At 42.7% G+C, this 20,677-nt stretch overlaps 3 protein-coding genes across 6 annotated transcripts in view; 1 reads left to right on the plus strand and 2 right to left on the minus strand.

The window, feature by feature from the left end:
* The window catches only part of sm (heterogeneous nuclear ribonucleoprotein L), a 40,445-nt gene extending 25,773 nt beyond the window's left edge, over window positions 1–14,672 (minus strand). For all 4 annotated transcript variants that reach the window (XM_089588964.1, XM_089588963.1, XM_089588962.1 and 1 more), the window contains exon 1: window positions 13,763–14,672. In XM_089588964.1, coding sequence (XP_089445090.1) covers window positions 13,763–13,825 — 63 coding nt within the window. In that variant the 5' untranslated portion in view covers window positions 13,826–14,672. The remainder of the gene's footprint in view (window positions 1–13,762) is intronic.
* A 642-nt stretch (window positions 14,673–15,314) lies between these two features.
* pall (F-box protein pallbearer) lies at window positions 15,315–18,048 on the plus strand. The gene is made up of 3 exons (XM_014361401.2): window positions 15,315–16,297; window positions 16,371–16,619; window positions 16,697–18,048. The coding sequence occupies exons 1-3, from the start codon at window positions 16,178–16,180 to the stop codon at window positions 17,402–17,404; spliced, it is 1,077 nt and encodes a 358-aa protein (XP_014216887.2). The 5' UTR covers window positions 15,315–16,177; the 3' UTR covers window positions 17,405–18,048.
* A 296-nt stretch (window positions 18,049–18,344) lies between these two features.
* On the minus strand, window positions 18,345–20,677 carry LOC106645509 (cilia- and flagella-associated protein 91). The gene is made up of 8 exons (XM_014361394.2): window positions 20,431–20,677; window positions 20,155–20,363; window positions 19,737–20,061; window positions 19,358–19,665; window positions 19,085–19,288; window positions 18,719–19,014; window positions 18,451–18,635; window positions 18,345–18,373 (listed from the first exon to the last, which is right to left on the minus strand). Exons 1-8 carry the CDS (start codon window positions 20,675–20,677, stop codon window positions 18,345–18,347), a joined length of 1,803 nt encoding a protein of 600 aa, XP_014216880.2.

Genomic DNA, 20,677 nt, shown 5'->3' on the forward strand with positions numbered 1-20,677 from the left:
AATTTATCATTTGCAACACGTAACAAAAAGTTGTAAATTTTATCAACTGAAATGCAATTACTCATGTTTCAGGGCGACAGAGAAAACCTTGAAGCAAATATGGGAATCAAAGCCACGCCGGGCGGATACACCAGAGTGCACTTACATATTTTTTTTTTTTTTTTTTTTCTCTACCCAGTAGAGTTGGTGGCGAGCTGCTTGGATTTTAAACTAAAAGAAAAAATAAAGTAAATGAAACGGAAGAGCAGCAGCCCGCACCAATACATGTAAATGCACTTTACGGCTTTATCCACGGAAAAGTGCAACTTTTTCTTACCCTTTCAGTTAAAAAATCGATTATTCTTTGATGAGTAATGCAAGACAAACCATATCTTGTGTACAATTTTTTTAAAATTATATTATATTATTATAAACACACGAGTAGTTATCAATTTTCCAAGTTGAGTGTGATACTCGTCGCATTACTAACGCATATTTTCTTCCCTACAACGGCAGGATGGAAAATCCTAATTTTGGTATCCCTTAACTATGTATAACCTTCGAACGTGCGTATCCGATAAAATTAGTCTTCCATGGTATTGTGCGCATAGATTCGAACGCACAACCAAATATACATACATATGCGTTTTCAAATGTACGCGCATACCAAACATATACATAAATAGCGGAGAGGGTAACAACGATGAACAGGTGGAATGGCGCGTGTAATTTATTTACGCTCGAAGATAGTCAGCGGCAGCGGCCGGCGCGTTGCTTTTAATTATAGTACAGCAGTAAGGTTGAACTATACCTCGCGCATCGAATCCCGAAGCTTCGACAAAAGCGTGTTTTAATTGAATTTGTATATATATACATCGCCACCTCTGTCGTTGTCGCCGTAGAGAGATAGAGAAAAGGAACGGAAGGCGGTTACTTACGCGCCCGTTGGCCGTATGGAAAAGAAGCAACAGAGTACAACGAGCCGGCGGAGATGCGGTGACCACGGGCAGTCGTCCAAATTCGTCCCGCAGTGGTCACGAACAGCGCACACGCGAATCAAACTTGTGACCAACGTACCTTATTGGGCCTGTCTATAATACGCGCGTATACAAACACTCGCACGCGCTCTAAGGTTTACAGTTGCATGTTTTGTCGTTGTAAAACCTAGCGAGGAAAAAAACGCCTGTAAATTCATCGGAGGTTTAAGGTGCTTTTGTAGCTGTCATTTCAACACAACGTAATGTGCCATTTTACTCGCTCGAGGAGGCTCAAATTCTATCTTTGTCTATATAATTTTACGATCGAAAGCGAAAATCGTTAGTTAAGAAAAATTGTTGTCGATATTTATGTTGATAGTTTTGCGCATAGTTTATGTACCGAGTATATCAAAATCTCAACAATAGTTCATACTGTTACCGATGCTTTTGCGCGATGACGCAGATAAAAATACGTACACTTGTAAAATCATATGAAGTACTAATTGGAGGGATGAATTAAAGGCGCGAGAGAAATTAGTGCTATTTCGAAAGTTGGTTCGTTAGTCATGCAATTGTCTATACCGGTGCTGCCGGTGTGATGTCGCGCATTGATGCGTGTATGTTCTCTCAAGAGGCTACGTTGAATTATTTCAGTGATGGCAATTACATTTATTTTGTTATTTGAGGGGTGAAGGGAAACAAGAGATCGCGGATCATGGTAATTACTCGAGTGAGGTGTTTGATGTTTCCGGGAAGAGTGTAAAGGCGAAATACCCATTTTTTTCGGTTATATTGTTGCTCCACGGAAGAAATTCGCCCAACAAGAAGACACGTGCATTACATTTTTTTCAAAAAAATCATGTTTTATTTCCTGAGATTGTACAAAATAATATCAAAATTTAATTTGTTACGTAACTTGATAAATTTTGTTCGCTGTGCTATTGTTCCTGCATGATAAGCCAGAAAAACCTACAGATGCTCAGAAAGACACATTCTTTAGATCCTTTTTAAATTTGGAGTAAAGATTTGAATTTTTAAGTAAATATGAGTCAGAAAGTGCTTTCAGAAATTGAGAAAAATTTTGATTAAATGCAGCTATTAATCTTGACATTATTTTCCGATTCTACAAGACTTGATTTACAAGCTCAAATGATTTCATTTTTGGCAGATTTTTTAAAAATACTTAATAGGTAACCCTCTTTGCATAAATAAAACTTTAGTCAAGAGCAGAAATTTCTTTGTTGAAAAAAAAAAAAAAATTTCATGGACCGATATATATTTCTCAAATTTTTTAGAGTTTATTTATAAAATCATTTTTTAAATTAAGATAAAAACCATCAAACTAAATTTAGTAAAGAGTAATAATCTGTACAATTGCTAATACACCAATTTATCTTTATCTCTCCTGAATATAACCTTCGGTTCAGTTCGGCGATTTCGACGTTCGTTCAATTCGTTCGATTCAGTCTGCTCTTAATTAAAATAAAACCTTATCGATCGATAAAAGTAATTAGTCCATTTCTGGGCAAACAAACAACTGGATCAAATTAATTGAATCTCAAACACTCGCTTCAAATTAATATGCATACTTTTTAGACTTTTCATATGTGCAACCTAAATTATTAAGGGAAAATTTCAATTAATTAAAAAAATTGACATTCATTATCACATTTTTAAAAGATTTCAAGTAAATTAAAAAGTTGCAGAATTTCATAAAACTTGGAGTTGTAGTGAGATGTAAGTAATTACATCACTACTTAAAAAGTGGGTCGATCATGACCAAAATCACGAGAAAAAGTCGTTTGAGAAAAGACAAGTTTTTAACTTACTAAGGGCACTTAATTTTTTGGTATTGTTTATGAGAAAAGTTAACGAAGAAGTTCATGGCAGTAAGTAATAAACTATGGACTTGTAATGTGATTCTGAATAAATTACCACTTGAAAAAAAAAAAAAAAAAAATTGGTATTAATTTTTTCAAGACTGATCACTTTCAGATGTGATTGTTATATGAAATAACAATTTTTCATAGTAATACTTTCAGGACAAATAGCATGATACGAATTAGTTAAAAACTGCCAGCGGATACAGTTACATAGTTGCTTTTAGATATATGCTAAAACCTCCTTAAGAAATAAATAAAATTTAAAAAAAATTTAACCATTGTCTAGACGTTTAAGATTGTTGTTAGAGCACAAAGTGGGTACAGACAAAACAACAATTTTCCCTCTCAAGCTACGGCATAACTAGCTCTCCTTTTCTTAAGATTTATGAATGTCACAATTCATATTTCATTTAATTATTCATAATTTTTCTCCCAAGTAAACATTTCTCGTAAATTTTGTCTTTACTGTCTTTTTCCTTCTGTGCTACACGCAGGAACGGATAGCTACTACGCGACTGCGTCTCGATCTGGCCGTCGGCCAACCACGTGGTGGCGATTCCCCGGCATTTTTCAATGGCTCCTCGAGAAGTGCGGCCAACGAAAAATACACCCCATTCTTATTTCTGCACTCGCAATCGCTACTTCCGCAACCCTTTCCTCTTCTTCCACTTTTTTCACTCTCTTTTCCCCTTTTTTTTTTTTATTTTCAACGGCGAGCATAAATGTCAAGTCACGGAAGCACGGATTCTATGATTCGGAGAATAAAATTGAATTTACGACTACCACCTCTCTTTTGCTTTGTTCTTTTGTTATACCTATACGGTAATTTCATGGTAAAATAGTTATCTCTACACCGTTTTCAGAGTGGAAAATATACACAACTTGTACACACTATTACAAATTTTAGGGTATACATAAAATTAAATAAAACGCCTTACTATAGTCTTTTTCTTTCAACAGGTTTTTATGCCATGCTCTATACCATGTGAAAAAAAAAATGTGGTTTTCAATCAATACTTTTTTATTTCAAGCTGTAGATGATTCACAAATTGTATTTTGATTACCCACCAACATAATTTGGATCAAAACAATAAACAAATAATCAAAAATAAAAATAGCGGTATCAGGCTATTAGAACAAACTCTTTTTTTTCCTCTTTCGAAATAATTGAAATAGCTCTTGGGAAATTGTAGAAGTGAAGTGGGTGTATCAAGCACACAAATATATATATTAAATTCATGAAAACTAGTAATTGTAAGTATAAAAAATTAAAATTTTGATTGGTCGCGAGTAAAAAAAGAAAAAAGTATCGAATCGTTGGCCATAACAAAAAATTCGAAAGTAAAACAAAACGAAAAGCTATGAGTCGGTCCAACACGTGTTCCGTATAAATTTAAACGAAGAAGAAGAAGGAGAAAAAAAAAAAAGGAAAATAATATCGTAGCTAATGAGCATGACGCCGACAACCACTCGAGTTCAAGATGAAGGCGAAGGCAGCACACGCGGGGGAGGGGCCGGAGAAAGCCGATTGGCACGGAGCCAGCCACCACGTGCTGATAAAGAGATTAGAAAGAAAGACAATGTTTATGTTTTATTGTCTCTACTGCCAGGGAAGTTTTCACCGCCACCATCGTTTCCTAGCCGTATCTCAATTATACAGAGGCTGCACCGGTGTGCACTTATATTATTGCGCACAGTTATAGACATGGTGAGCTAATCCCTGAACGCGAACAAGCCCACCCAGTCTGCGCAACTGTGCCCCTCTTCTTCTTCTTCTTCCCAGTTGTTGTTGTTATTGAGGGAAGCCGAGGTAATGCTAAATGAGTTTTGATAGCGCGCGCTTATACCGTGTCTCGGCAAAACTTGAACTTTCGTGCTTTCAATGGAAATCCCAAGTGCTTACGAAGTGCACAACACTCGGAGTTGTAAAATAAAAAGCTCCGGATTCGTGGATGGATGTGCACTACTAAAAAAAGAGAAGATCGAGAAGAAAACCTATTGAGATACTTGACTCTGGGAAGACGTACCGTTCTATCAATCTGTTTTTCTCTCTCTCGATCAGAGTCGAAGGTACGGGTGAAAAAAAGCTCTCTATATGTACATAATGGATGTTTGCTAATGGAAAAAATTTAAACTCGTCCCTCTCGGTTACTGCACGAGTCCTCCATCGGATACACTACGGCCAAAGGGCGAAATAAATTTCGGAGAAAGACGCGAATCCGAAACTGGTCCTCGTGTGCTTTCTCTTTCGCTCCGGTATCGCGTTTGCGGCGCGCTGTGTGATTTTCCTCATATTTTTCACGTGCACCGAGTTATCCCCCCTTTCCTTTTTTGCACAGAGAATATAAAGCCTCCACTCGTGCCTCTATCTTTCTTTTTTTTTTTTTTTTTTTCGTTTTTTAGAAAAGAGGATTTACTCCTTTTATCATGCGCGGGAGCGGAACTGCGAAACGCTTTTCTCTCTCTCTCGCATGCAATTTCTACTCCCGTCCTCTGCATATGCGCGTGCACTACTTTCGCGAGAGGGAGAAAAAAAAAAAAGGAAGGTGGGTGGGCGGAGATAAGCTTTTTTTGTTCCCTCCTCCGCAGTGTACTCGTGTAAGCCTGTCCTCGTAACTTTTCAGCATTTTCCAATTTTTCATCTGGCCCCTAGACGAGAGAGACTCGCTGTTTTATCTCTGGCGCGCTAGTTTGAATGCAGTGACTCGACTATACGTTTTATAACTACTCAACACTTTTGAAGCGATACCTAATGAATGGAGGACTCTTTCGTGTCATTATTACACGTACTATACCTATGGCAAGATTGAGAACGAAAATTTTAAGTGAAGGATGCCGACGATATACCTCGGTGATGATGAGCATCATCATTTGCACACGCTAGGTCGGATATTTATATAAAGAGGCAGGGTGCACTTTTTTAAGAAGAAGAAGAAGTGGGGGAGAACAAAACAGATGACCCGCAAAGTATGCAAATGTACATAAGCCGCTGGAATAATATATACCCTTCGACTCGGTGTGTGACAGTAGATACACATATATAAAACCTATGATACAGCAGGGGGGAAAAAGTTTTCAAAGGAGGAGGAGGAAGAAGATCGAGTGTCCGAAGCAGTAAATCTGTCAGGCGCTACGTATATTATATCGGCTTATATATAGTGGCCGCGCGAAGAACACGTTACGTGTGTATCGATTGAGTGTGCGGCTATACGTATAGGCGCGGATGCAATTTTTCACCGGTGATCTTCGGTCGGAGTTGTAAACTCACTTCACGCCTGGAGGAAGCAGATACGCAACAAAAAAGAAAAATTGGGGTCAAAATTTTTGCTCCCCGATAAATAAAAGCTCGTGGGCGAGTCTCTCTCTCTCTCTCGTTCTTCTTCCGCCTTTGCATACCTACACGTAATAACACACGTCGCGATGGGCTTGCGTGCAGTGGAGCCGTACAGCAAGGATGTCACGCTTCGGCAAGTGCGGTGTATATATATATGTGCCCACGCAAAATTGCAGATGTGTACGGAGCATCACAGAGTCGAGGCGTCTATAATTCATCATATGGGACAGATAGAGAGTGGGACAAGATAATTGGAACGAGCCGAGGGAGACGGACTGTATTACAGAGTATAGGGATACATATATATGTATATACGTGCATAGCAGAGGTGGACTGTATTTTGTCGTGTCGCGGGTGTGTCGTTGTTGGGCGAACTTGCTACCCTCGGGGCTTAAGCGCAAAATTAGAATATCCCCCGATTGTTTGTTTGCCAACGAGCTATTTGGTATATGGTGTATTGGGAGAAAGGGGGGGTCTCTCTGGAGGCTGATGCCTCTTCAAGTTCCGGCTGCCGATGAAGCCGTGTACCAACAACAAAATAAAAATGCACAAAGTTGAAAGAGGGGGAGAGAGCCGATTGATGGGCACTCGAGGGCCCAGGATTATGCAAAACAGAGACGGCGAACCTTCTTTTCAACCAAGTTCCGCTCTTCTTTAATCCGTTGTGCGTGTTGACGGGAAAACTTTGCGAGGGAGGGGGAAGAAAAACGAGATAAGGAGGAGGAGTTTCTCTTGGAGAGAGAGAGAGTAGATAGCGTGTCTAAGAGAGTGTAGCTTGGGGTAGAGATAGATGGATGGTATATACATGTAAAGGGGGGGGGCCGGAAACGAGAGAGAGGAAGAGAAGACAATCAGGCGAAAATTGGCACGCCGCTATATAGATACTTGCTCTCTCCGCTGTGGGGCCGCGCTCGAGCTTTTCACCCTTTAGCCCTCCAACGGATAGTAGTGCTGTAAGATGTGCTCCTCTCTCTCTACCTCTTTCTTCTTACCGTCGTTCCTTTCATTTGTTAAATTGAGTTCTGTATGCTCTGTACTCTTGCGTTTTTTTGTCGCTACTCTACAACGGGAAATGAATCGTCTCTCGCACCTACGCACACCCGAGATAACAAGAGTGCGTAATTATAGATAAAATTTATGTTTTATACTTGGGAAAGCGAGGGTAATAAAAAGAAAGCGCTCATCGTGTGAACAATTTTTTTTTTTTTTTTTTTTTTTCTATAAAGTGACAACAATACACCCGTACAGCTAAAAGGTAAAAAAAGAAAATGAAACATCAAAATACAATAGTAGATAGTAAAATTAATAAACATAAAATATAGTAGTATAGGTAATTTTCATTCTGAGAGTAGAATACGTAATAAAGAAACGAAAAAAAAGGGGAGAAAATGGCTAAAGAGAGTTAAAATCGAGTTAAAATAGCACGAAACCACTTCCAAACGACGTGACGATTCATTTTTTGGACGGCTCACTCATTCTTTGTACGGGTTTGAAAAAAAAAAAAAAAAAAAAAAAAAATTAGCCACAGCGCATTCTGACACGCGACCCGCACAATATTGGCCTCCTCCGCTTCTCCCATTGCCCGCAATTTTCAGTCATTGTCGACGCCGTCAAAATTTAATTGCCGGTCTCCGCCCGCAGACCTATATAATATATACACCCACCGCTGTACATACACGATCGCGAACAAGCTCAAATCCACATGCAAACGTGTGCACCAACTTTGAAGAGTCGCTGCTGCACACAGAGACGACCAGACAAGGGAAATTAATTTGATACACTCGCTAAGCACGACGCGAGAAGACGCTTGTGTTTCGCATCGAATTATCCCACGCTCCAACAAATACACACCCGAAACCTCATTCCAAGTTGTAGGGCACAACGCTATAAACTCACTTTTTTTTTTTTTTTTTTTTTTTTTTTTTTTTTTTTTTTGTTTGTTATCGATGACGAAAATAAGAGAACTGGACAAAGGAGGACCGGCGAACCGCTCGGCATCGAAATTTGATTAATTCACGAGTCATCGGTCGCTGCCATAGTGGACCGCCCTCGTTTGTGTATATACACACACGTGGCGCGCGTCAACGCCGTCGGCGGTGATGTCATTACACGTCACCTGAGCGCGTGAGCCTATATCTCTCTGCATCGATATATAAATACAGACCACGACCGCATGGGTTATTGCCACTTAAACACGCCGACGACGCATTCCCACGCTGCGTTTACGCGGTGTCGTTAATAATTTTGGGTCAATGCAATTAAGGGAAAAAAAAAAAATTAGTTTTTCTTTTTTTAATGGATAGAGGGAAGGGGCTCTACAAACCTGGTGGGCCACACGCGGGGAGTGAGAAAACAATGGCCGAGGTCAAAAATAGCGAGGCCAGCTTGCAGTACTCCAGAGAGAGAAGTTCAAACGGAATAAAGAGAGAGAGGGAGAAAAAAAAACGAAATAGGAAGAGGGAAAGAAGTGTGCAAAGGGAGTAGGAGGGGGCAGAGATGAAGAGAAGAAGCTGGGAAAGGAAGAAAAGCGCAATCTCTAACAACGTTTTTAATTACGCCTGCTCTCTCGTTGTGAGTCTCTCTCTCTTTCTTTTCCGTTCCTTTAATGTGTTTTTTTTTTTTTTTTTCTCCCACGGGTTTTTTCACCCTGCGAAAGTGGAGCTGGCACCGAAAAAAAAACGAAAAAGAACTCGACAGCTGTACTGTATTATGTACCAAGTACTCTCTCTCAAGTATATGATTAGAGGGTGGGTAGTATATTTATATGTTACACACATGTTGGTCGCGGTGAGAGGACGAGCTTGCAGAGTGAGGCTCAAAGTGGAAGAATCAGCTCTCGGTTATCGCTGCACTTCCCATCAGTGTGTGTACGTTTATATACACACACGTGTATACGTATAGAGCCGGCGCTTATTTCGCTGATCAAAGCTAACCGCGGTCGACCGCCACAGCTTCCGGGGAGCTTTTTTTTTTTTTTTTTTTTTTTTTTCCTCGATTTTTGTGCAGATTCGCGCGGGCGAAAGTCTCCGTTCGATTAAATCGTCCGGTTTTCCTCTCTCCGCAGCGACGTTAATCCCTTTGGCGAGTGAAAATTTCAATTCCAACTCCCCCGCCGAAATTGAAAATTCATGGGAACACGAGCCGGGATGTTCTACTCCAAATTGGTCCGGGCGTGTACTTTATGGAGGTATAAGATAGCTCTCGAGGAGTGTATATCGGGGCAAGATTTCGAAAACTGATGAAATAAAAAGTATAAGAGAAGGAAGAGGTGGTGCTCGGTGGTGGTGTATGGGACTCTGTTATTGGGCTTGGCAAGCTTTGCCCCTGCAGTGTAATATCATTATCTACTCACACGTGTAGGTAATTAGTGCCGCGAAACGAACCCGAGGGCACAGCTGCGCGGATACATTATAGCGTCCACTTGATCGAGCACCTTTCGTCGCCCCGAACGTTTAGATGCTGCTTTTTTTTTTTTTTTTTTTTTTTTTCAAACGCAAATCGTGTAATTTTTCTCGGAGCTAGGTGTACCTCACCGCGGAGAGACAGGGCCTAATTATACCTGTCCCGGCCCGGCGCACGACTCGCGTCACGCGAAATTTATCGCCGAATCAAGCCCCGCGAGCGAGCTTGTACGTATAAATAATCGCCAGCTAGATGGACGCGCGTTGGGTTTCTTTTGGATTTTTCGATCGCGCCCCGAGACCGTCGTTTGTACTTGTCCGAAAGTTGAGATGTGCGTTAAATCGCGGGTTTTGCGTGTCAAAAAATACTCCCCTCCCCCCACACTCGCAACTCTCGGGTACCATACTTGTATACATCACGCGTCAGGAATCCCGTATATGTATAAGCGATGACGCGCGGGGAATATATATATATATATGTGACGTGCTCCTTCAGAGCCCGAATAACAACCACGTCCCTCGCGACTTCCCTGCTCGCGCTGCTTCCCCCGTGTCAACCTCTGCTTTCATGTGTACATTTTTGAAAAACAATTGTACAGCGCGTATGATATATATTTACATCATTTGTGTAGTAATTGGTTGAAAGACAAAGTATCAAAGACATACCCTTCCCCAAAAAAAAGGCTAATACAATAATGATACAGAGTCGGTGGTGCTGCTCTCTTTAGTTATTTCGCGCACGAAACGTATAGGCATATAATATATACACGAATTTCCAGCAGGTACGGCTAAGCCTTTTGCCCTCCGGTGCAATTTCCGAGCTCCCTCGGCTCGCTAATATTTCATGGGCGCACTGGTGCCTCGCCCAACTGCAGCCTTACACATTCCCCCGTGGTACATATTACTCTCCGTTGCGGGCCCATCCACCCCAATAACCATGTACCAGAGCTCATACGCCATATACTTTACAGGTGCACAAGTACAATATTTTGTGTTTCCTTTGCAATATTCGCCTCTGTGATTGTTGTTGTCTAATTCTAGCTGTACAACAGTTGGTGCTCGTTAATCGAGGCCCGCAAATGTTTCATGGAATAAAGCCGTACACGAGCGTGTGGGGGATGGCCCACCAGCTTTTCGCGGTACTAAAAAAAATAATGAAGCGGGAAATTGCAATGGACCGAGTGTCGACAGATTTTCGGCGCTTCAAAGGTGTCCATGGACATATTTTGCTTTATTTTTTATGTACGGGTGAAAAAAAAAAACCCATGCTTCGCGTATAAACGTAATTTATATAATGCGAGTGCAAGTTTACATGTGCGGGGGTGGTGGAGAAGGGCGTGTATATACATATAGCGTGTGCCATAAAAATGTGTGCTCGCACCGTGACAAATAGTACATAAAACTAGCGTAGCGAAAACTCGGGGATGAGGAGAAAAGTGTGTGCGCATACACTCCTCATCTGGTGGACGTACATGCACACGCGCGCGGATGTAAATTATGTGCCATAGCTGTAGAGAAAAAGAAAACACGAGCCGCTAATTAAATGCACAACTTTGTATAATAAACGAGGCTGAAAGTTGCAGTTGAGACAAGGAGAATTGCTTTACTTTGTTGTTCCTGCAGATAAGGAGTTATAAAAGTAAAAATCCGATGCCGATGCTTATCGCGTTTGTTGAAAGCAATCGTATCGTCTCTATAACGATGACGATGCGAGTTAATTATCGAAGTTGAAATTCGTATAGGATGAAAATGTTCTCGACGGGAGCTCTACATTTTCAGGAAATAACAAACGCACGCGCTTTCGAATAAATAAATTACACCAGAAGCCGAAATACCAGCAGCGCGAAATTATAAATTATCAACGCACACTTTTCGGGGGGGGGGGGAAATTGTACGAACTCTCGTTGGGTTATGATAATTATACGGACACGGGTGAAAAATTGAAACGTCCGCGGGGTGCCGCCGAGCGAATTAATCAACCATGTGTTTATACGCGCGGACCAAAAGATATATGTAGAGCAGAGCGAGAGGGAAAAATCGGTGCATGAATGAGTTGCCGATCGGTATTATATACGGTGTAGCGGAAAAGTGGCGATCGCCAAAGTGCATGTTGCGCGCGTAAGGCGCAGGAGAAAGAAACGGTGAATATGGAAAAAAAAAAAGAAGAAAAAAACTGTAAAAGTGAGATGGAGAAGGAAATAGAATAGGTAATGCTTAGTTCGCCCACGCGTGTAATATAAATTATGTACCCCGTTTGGTTGGGCTGAGAGTGTGCACTATAGTTGCAAGGGGCTTTTTGTTGTATTGGGGGATTAAAAAATCACGCGGGCAGAGTTGGATGGAGCAGCGATTGCGGCCCTGGAAATTGCAACTAAACCGAAAATCGAGAGAAATAAATAATACGGTGGGACTCGGAATACTTAGTCGAGTCAGTTTACGCGTGTGTACCTATGGAATGGAAAAGCAAGGGGGGGGGGGAGAAAGCAATCGATAGGCTTCCTGCTCGAGGCTCGACGACGTATATATACGTAACATAAATATAAAAGCACGTTATCACTCGTACATGTTCGACGAGGTCTTTGGCCTCGGAGCAGCGCCGACTCCTTTTCGGACACAAAAAACACCGACGCTCGCGTTTACCGAGATTTTCCATTTAATATTGTACATATATTATATGCTCCGAGAGAGCGTATTCAATTTTGATTCGCGGACAAGCAAGAGAGGCTGTATAATGTGCTTTTCCCCTTACCTGGTTGATATTATATACTTACTCCGATGTCAGGTGCCAACGCACGTTTTTCTCATATATGTATATTATTTTCGTTATGTGTGCGTTGTCGCTTTGCTCAGCTGTTGGGTGTGGGCATAATACGTAGGGGCCCGGCTCCAAAATGAAATGGCACTTGGTGTTGCCCTTCGTTTGGCGGAAAAATTAGCTCCATCGTAAATTATAATAAATAGGCGTCCTTCGAGGGTGAGGAAAAAAAAAAAAAAAAAAGATATTGGAGAAAAAGTAGGAGTGTAGGGACAACAACAACAGGGCGTTAATACCTATCGAAGAGGGGAGGGGGCAGGGACAGCCATAGCAGAGTATTTATACGGTATAGATATAATGGCAGTCAGCAAAAGGGGCTCTCTCGGAAAGGAGCGGCAACTGCGGCGATGGCTCTCGCGGCGGTGGCGGCATTCCCGACTCCCGTGCAACTACACACACAGAAGACGACGAGAGCTCACAAACACACACACACTCTCTCAACTCCACCTCTCGCTCTACCTCTGCTGCTCGTCGCGCGCTCATGAAATAATCAATATATTTCGCGGCGTCCCTCTTTTCATTCTCTCTCTCGCGCTCGTTTGCTCCGCTGATGGGTCTCGATGCTCAAGCTCCTCCAACCCGATACCTGGTGTGCGTGTGTAAGGGGTAGCTTGGGAGATACACCTGAGTGACTGTCGCGAGAGGAGTAAATAACAGGTTGTCGTACCGATACACACACACGCACTCCTCGTCAGGTATACGTGGGGGAGAAGAAGTACAGACGAGAGAGCACCTTTTCGGAGCACTGCTCCGTGCCGTGCATTGTACATGTTCGCTCGAAAGGTGGAGTGTAAGCATCGGATCATTGGACGCAAGGAAAAAAATTAGAGGAAGAAAAAAAAAAAAAAAAAAAAAAAAAAAACAAACAAGTGAAAAGAGAGCGACCGGCATGGCATGCAACCGAGCTTCCGCGGGAGAAGCCATTTCGGAGCTGCTGCTTCGCTCTCTGATGCTCTTCTTTGTTTTACGCGGCGGGGAGAGGAGGGGAGGGGGAGAAGCTGCCTGCTTTCTCGTGCAAGAGCACCTCTCTTTAAATAAGTATATATATGCGGCTGGTGTGCTGTGTTACTCAACATGCGTGCTCTTATATACTTGACCGTCGATAAAAATATAAAGGAAGAGAATAAGAAAGAGAGAGAACGAGCGAGCGATACTCTGGTTGTATTGCTATACTTTTGCTGACCGGCCGACGCCGCGTTGCCAGGTGCTGCTGTTGCATGTTGCTTGCTTGCCCGGCTCTCTCTCTCCCTATAGCTGGCGCGCATGGTGATCGTTTTTTTTTTTTTTTTTTTTTCTTTTTTTTAGGTTAAAGCTGCGCGTTTAAAAAGCAGGGTTTTAATTGCATGCATTTGATTAGAAATAAGTAAACTAACCCTGTGACTGGTCTCCTCGAGCCGCTGGCGTTTCGAGTGTGGTCCGTCCCCGTTGAATGCCATCTCTTGATCTTTCTTTGCCTGGGTCTTACTGTTCCAGCTACTCCTACGGCTGCTGTAGTAAACAGCTACGTCCGGGCTTTGCAGGAGGGGAGGGAGGGCTGCTCCGCGGTTCGGCTTGAGATTCACTGTCGTGTTTTGTCTCTGAAGCCTGGTACAATGGTGCCAGTAATGATGATGGCAATGGCACACGACGCGCACACGACGACACTAGGTACGATTAATAATTGTATAGTAATTCCAGTCTCCGGTGCAATTAATTTCTTATGCAGGCGCGATCGCTCTCGCAGGTGCCTTTAACTATACTATTTAAGTACTGCCGAAGCTTCGCTCGTTAATTTCGCTATCTATCTGTCTCTCTGCGTTCATGTGTTGTTGTCTTTTGTTTTGTCCGCGCGAGCTTTTTGCCAACGCCACACGAGCACGAGCAATTCTGCGGGATCTTAAACCGAACGAAAACGAGTTTTGGCAAGAGACAGAAACGGAGTCTGTCCGTTTCTCGCGTCGTGTGCTTCCACAGCTAGAGCCCGATCAGCACTGCTATTATCGCGGTCGAGGAGTCTTGCAGAGTCGGGTGCAACTGTGTATAGGTATAAGTGAGAGCGCGAGTAGCGCGACTCTCGTAACTCTCGTTGATTGGAGCTGGTATACGGAACTACGGAGCATGTGCAGCAGCAAAGAGAATAGAAATAATAATGGGCAGATCGGCAGATGGGTAAGTAAAAGTAAATGTAGTCTAGTATTGGTGTAGGCCTGACCCTGTAGAGCTTGTAAAAAAAAGCTCGATGAACCAGGTGGTTATCTATTATATTTGTTTTAATTGTCCGATAACCCGCTCGATGATGACTGAGTATACACGAACCGGGCAGCAGTAGACTGTCGACGTCGACGGGTCAACCTCTCTGTGGCGGCTCCAGTATATATCTATATAGAAACAGTTCGATCATTTTCGCACACCTATTGTTGTTGTTTTTTTTTTCCTCTCCTTCTCTCCCTTTTTGTTTCTACCTCTGTTTTAAGTAAGCTCTATTTTAATTTCAATTCAGCCACCAATTATACAATCAACGTAAAGTAACGTTGACTCTACTTGATCCACAGATCCGACTGCAGGCAAAAATGGCCGCTGCAATGGCACGTTAGCATGGCGTATGCACAATTCCATATATGCAGCGCTTTTTTGCTAGCCATTCTCGACGACGATCACGTGGACACGCACCCCCCTCCCCCTACCCGTCGTATTGTTGTCCACGACGTTTTTGCTTTTATTTTAATAGTTGAAAAGTTTTAATTAGTGCGACTGAAAATACCCCTAGCGACCTCTCTCTGGAAAAACTCTACTTATCCATTTAAAAAACTTTCCCCCCGTGTGTAAAATTGTATAACACAAATATGATTTTAATTTTTACAAGTACTTGATTTTTTTCTTTCTGTGTATGTGTAAACCACACGTATAAAATTATTGAATTTCTAGAGGTGAAAAAATGTAAACTAAAGACTAAGTAATAAATATTTATAAGTACTGAACGGATGCGCCGATCGCGCGTGTGAATATTAAAATGAAGTAGAAGCTGCAGAAGACAGGGTCACGTACACGTACACTAAAAATATATATGTACTTTCTGATGTACTTATATATCTATACTTATCAAATCAGAAAACACACAACAACAAAGAACCTGCGATAGTGCGATGCATGTATAGAAATATTATATATGCATGGCATAAGAGCACCAACGTTAGAAAAGCAGAAGACAACAGCGAAAAATCTCTACACAAAACAACTAAGTTCTCGGATAAAAAGTGTGAAGAGGGTAAAAAAATTGTAAAAAGAGTGGTGTGCTGGTGTGTGAAAACTTCCAGAGGACCTGATAAAAACGTCTTATTAGGCTGCTATAGCCGCTTGTCATGTTTAAGCACGTAGTTTGTGTTTTTTTCCTTCGCTGAGTATAGGTATGCGTACCTATTTATATTGGCGTCACTGTTTTCAGTTTACTATATTAGATCGAAGCTTGGAGAAGCGTCGCAATTACCGTGAGCAGTAGTTGCTGATGCTGCTTGCAACAATCAAATACCTCTTAGCTACGTCAAATATGTGAACGCTGTGTTTTGGCTATTTTGAGAATCAAAACCATACTTACCATTTTGTTTTCGTGAAGCGTGTGAGGATCGTTTACTTACTTATCCAGTTTATTTCGGCCCACACGCAGTGCGTTTTATTTTGTTGTGCATACACGGCTATTCCCATGGAATAAAAATTTGAGATGAGAGCGAATCGTTTGTTGTTGTTGGTGCTGCCAGTGAATTACTTCTGATTAAAGTCAGGTTTTAAAAGTTCCATCAAATAAAGCTTCAAAAATGGATATTTTGATCAAGAATGACGCCCAAATGGCCCTGAATTTCCTCGAACTTCCCGAAATTGTTTTGGAAATGATTTTCTCCAAGCTCAGCTACGATGAAATTGCCAGACTCAGAATTGTAAGTGGAAAATTTTTTCTTTACGTTAGTATGGGAAAACTCATTCAATACTTGGATGATTGTTTATCTACAGGTTTGCAAAGCGTTTGATCACATATGCAAGAAGCTGCTCAACAGAGGATTCAACTTGATGGAAAAATATCACGCGCAGTGCTTGAGAACTGTCAAAAGTCAGTTGCCACGCAGGGAATCGGAGAGAAGAACTCATCCCCTTGCAAGACATTGTGATATTCTTACGGCTATAGAGACAAGAATATCAATGTTATCCATGACTTTTACAAAATACATTGACTTGAATCTTTGTTGCTTCATCCCAGGAAAGGTAAATTATTGAACCCAAATGTCGCTCTTTCGTATTATTGTAGCTCATGAGTCTAAAAAATTATTTAACATTGTCAGGTGATTGATGAAATATTGAGAGTCTTACGTCTGATCAGACTCTCAAAAACACCACCCAGAACTCCAGAAATTTTACAAGAATTGCGTGACATCAGTAGCATGGCAATGGAACACTTTGATGAAAAAATTTTGCCCGACTTTAAAAGTAGTATCTGTCACACGGTATCGGCCAATGTAAGTCAGTATAACGACAGTCTCTCTCACCTGATGATGCCACATCACACTTCACACCCCAAAAGTTCAACACTGCCGCATAATTTACATCCATCTACCTGGAAGAAGATCTGTAATCGTACCAAAAAGAATAAAATTACAATACTAAGTGTCAAGGGCCAAATTGGCAAAATGAAACTGAGGATGAACAGACAAGCTTCTCAAATAAGAAAACAAAACGTTAAATTGCAAGAGCACACGAAAAAAATACAGGATCAGAATCACCAGCTAGCTGAAATGAAGAAGCATCTGGAAGAGTGGGAACAAAAACTAGGCGACTTGACAGCCGAATTGAACCGTGCCAATAGCTTGGATAATTGCAAGAGAAAAACTTGTGATACTGGGTTACTCAACTCGAAAGATATACAGGCGAAAAAACGAAAGTTGATAGTTGAACGCAAATCATCCGTGGACGCGCAAGATGTCAAATTCAAAAAATTTATGGCGGATCTTCTGGATAAACCAATGGAAGAATGTATGTCTGATTCTAATTAAACGACCCCCCCTTTTTTTAAACAAATTGTTTGTCAGCAACAAAAGTTCGTGCAAACAATAATTTGATATTTTATAAATTTAATTAATAAATTACGGCTCCAAAAATAATCGTGATTTATAAAAACCATCTAATGATTATCAATGCATAAGAAATAAAGCATTGATCATGCAAACCATGAGCCGGTTGATATTATATTCTCATTAGCTAGTTAATCATATCTCGGTGTAACCCGCACAATGGTGTAATATGTGCACGTGTATATAGAAAAAAAAAAAATAATAATAATAAATAAGAAATTTTGATAATGTAATCATTAGAAAATGCATGTTTCATCATGCAATCTTGTGAAATCTATCTATTACAAGTTTCGATAATTGTTTGTATTATAATTTTTTAACTGTGTTATAGTAAGCAAACTTTCAAAAGCCCTTTCATCGTTGGGGAATCGTAAGCATGAACGAAGTCATATTTCGAAAATAACTTATTTCAGTTCTTAATGATACTCATTGGAAATTTGGTTAACACAATACATGTTTCAATAGTACAAGTGCTTGAAGCATTGTTATTATTTTTTGTATTCTCACGAACGACATTTCTTTGTACTTATAAATCATAAAACTTAATTTCATACCGTTTAAACTATACTCGAAATTTTTTTTTTTTCCCAATCCAAAATAAAAAATAAATTTTTTTGTGCCAACCACACTTTCAGCTCGAAATCTTCAATTTTTCTTTAGCGACCCACAGCACCTTCTCCAAAATGAGGTAAATCTCTTGCTTGCGATCCTCTGTAAAAAAAAAAAGCTCATATCAATCGACGCTGTCTCGAAAGCACGAGAGCTCGGTACAAACAAACTCAAGTACCGACCGTTCGGTATCAGAGAGTAATCCAGAATGAGTTCGATCACTTTCGGAAGATCACCGATACTCTGCTCCCGTTTACCATCGCACATTTGCAGCTCGTGTTCCTGAAAAACAAACAAAATTATCAAAGCCCACAAAGGAACAGGACACGAGAGGAGACTTGCCGATCGACAAGAAGCACCAACGCCAGCCTCGTCGAACAGCTCGGTCTTGCCGATCTCGTCGTAAACAGCCGCGCAAGCAGCGCGCAAATAGCCCTCCTGCTTCTCGCGCTCCTCCCTAGCCGCAAACTCCTTCGCCACTCGAGGCAGCACAAAGTTGTAAACCATGTCCGCGACCATACCCTCCTCGTCAATCTTGTCGATGCTAAAAATACACCCACTCCTTTACTTCTCGAGTATATCACATTATCGTTGTGTCGCATTTATAGCATCGCTCGAGCCACCGACTTGTCGTCCATGTACTTGGCCATCGCGTCGACCTTGTTCGCCAGCTCGTGCACGTAATTCTCGGCCTCCTTCTCCGAGGCCCACTCCACTCCCTCCTTGAGCACGTCCTCGAGGTACATTTGCACGGACTCCTGGTTGACCTTCAAGATCTGCCGGTACATCTCGTCCAGCTCGCGACGCCGGTTCGCCTCGAGTTGCTCCTGGCAGGCCTGCTCTATCTTGTGCCTCATCCTCTCGCGCTCGGCCAACAGCACGAGCGCGTGGCTCTTCTTCTCGCTCTCGAGCCTCGTCAGCTCCTGCAGCCCACAGGAAGATACCATGGGATAAAATATAAAGTAGTGCGACCAAGGGACCCTCGTTTCTCACGTCGTTCAGGAACATCAGCATCTTTGCGATGGTCTTGCCCTCGAGCGCCTGTAGTATCTCCCTGGCCCTGTTCTCCTGTGCGACCCCTCGCTCATGTTCCTGCTTCCTACGCAACTTCTCGGCCAGCTCCTCGTCCGTCTCCTCGGCTTGAGACGCTTGCAGCTCCTCAATCAGCTCCGCGCATCGATTTTTCCCCTCGAGGAACTAAAAAAATGTCCCTTTCACTAGGACCTTGCCACACCTCGCTGTATACGTTTATTTTCACATCACCACCTCGCACTGAACTGCCCGGCCGCTGAACAGTCCCTGCAGGTACTCCACGGCGTCGTCCACCCTGTTCTCGCAGTGCTCCGACAACCGCCAAGACAACTGGGGCGTTGGGGGCATCGATGGCAGCTTCTCGACGCGCTTCACCAGAGACAGTCCATCCAAGTTCTCCTTGCCACGGTGTTCCACAGCTCGGCTGAGCCTCAGCAGGTACCTCTCTTTCTTCTCGGGACACCTGCGACACGGCCCCGAGGACTGGCGCGTGGCGTCGTTCAGCTTGTCGGTCAGCCACTTGGGAACGCGAAGCATATCCGCTGAAACCAGATCGTTTTTTCTTACACGGATCTATACTTGCATGGAAGCCTAAACCAGGGCATCGGCTTACGGTCCATGCGTTTGTTGTCCCCGCGGATGTCGTCAACGCGGCTATTACAGTCGTAGCACGGTTTCACGTGGTACTCGGCGCTCGATCCTCGCTTGGGGATGTGCCGTGAATTTTTTTCACCGGGATCGCAGTGCCTGCCAACGAGTTTGCGCAACTCACGCGCCAACTTGTTCCTTATGTTCTTGGCTTCCTTCTGCCTGCGTCTGCTGAGTATCTCCTCGAGCTTCCGGAACCTGATCTCGGCCTTGGACCTCTTCTCGCCGTCCCTCGACTCCATCAGCTCCTTCGCCAGCTCCATCCTCATGTCCATGACCGTTTGTATCTCCTGCGTGAAATTCCCAGTTTTTTTTTTTTTTTTTTTGTTTTTTTTTCACCAACCAAATAGTTAGCATGCAGAGGGTGGTGATGTTTAATTTACAGATTCTCTGAAGGCCCACTCGTCCTCTTCGAGGGCGGTGATGATGACCTTGCGTTTTTTCACGTTGCAAGGAGTATCCATCGGCGGTAGAACCAGCTCCCAGGCCCTTCTCATTCTCATCCGGTTGATGATCTCGACCTCGTGGACGCCGGCCGGCAACTCGTTGCCCCATGCGAACGACTGCAGAGTCAGGACCTCCGGATCGTGACCTTTTACGCGACACTCGGATGAAACACCACGTCCAAGTTTCAATGTCGCCGTAGGGTGTGTACGTACCTTCCGCGACCCTGTACGGTGGCTCCCAGGGCTCGGTCTGGCACTCGACCTCGGTGTAATCCGTCTGCGTGGCATTGTTCTTGAAGTACTCGCTCGAGCACCTGGAGCTGAAAAATCGGTGGTGCACGGCTTTGACCGCGCTACCCAGGATGCTGCCGTCCAAGTGGCTGGACATTCTCTTGTCCGTCGTCGCGTCTGGCCCCGAGGAGACCGACTCCTCGCTGACTCGGCAAATGTCCAGGTTCAT

This window comes from Copidosoma floridanum, unplaced genomic scaffold (genome assembly GCF_036245765.1).
Source record: "Copidosoma floridanum isolate Cflo_tuat_1 unplaced genomic scaffold, Cflo_Japanese_pri ptg000007l, whole genome shotgun sequence".
NCBI classification, from domain to species: Eukaryota; Metazoa; Arthropoda; class Insecta; order Hymenoptera; family Encyrtidae; genus Copidosoma; species Copidosoma floridanum.

Bases quoted from the DNA above. Each gene is read 5' to 3' on its own strand.
- pall (XM_014361401.2), top strand. From the start codon at position 16,178: ATGGATATTTTGATCAAGAATGACGCCCAAATGGCCCTGAATTTCCTC. The intron at 16,298-16,370 runs GTAAGTGGAAAA...GTTTATCTACAG, and splicing joins AAATTGCCAGACTCAGAATT to GTTTGCAAAGCGTTTGATCA. The intron at 16,620-16,696 runs GTAAATTATTGA...TAACATTGTCAG, and splicing joins GTTGCTTCATCCCAGGAAAG to GTGATTGATGAAATATTGAG.
- LOC106645509 (XM_014361394.2), bottom strand. From the start codon at position 20,677: ATGAACCTGGACATTTGCCGAGTCAGCGAGGAGTCGGTCTCCTCGGGG. The intron at 20,364-20,430 runs GTACGTACACAC...GTCGCGTAAAAG, and splicing joins ACCGTACAGGGTCGCGGAAG to GTCACGATCCGGAGGTCCTG. The intron at 18,636-18,718 runs GTCGGTGGCTCG...GTGTATTTTTAG, and splicing joins GCCAAGTACATGGACGACAA to CATCGACAAGATTGACGAGG.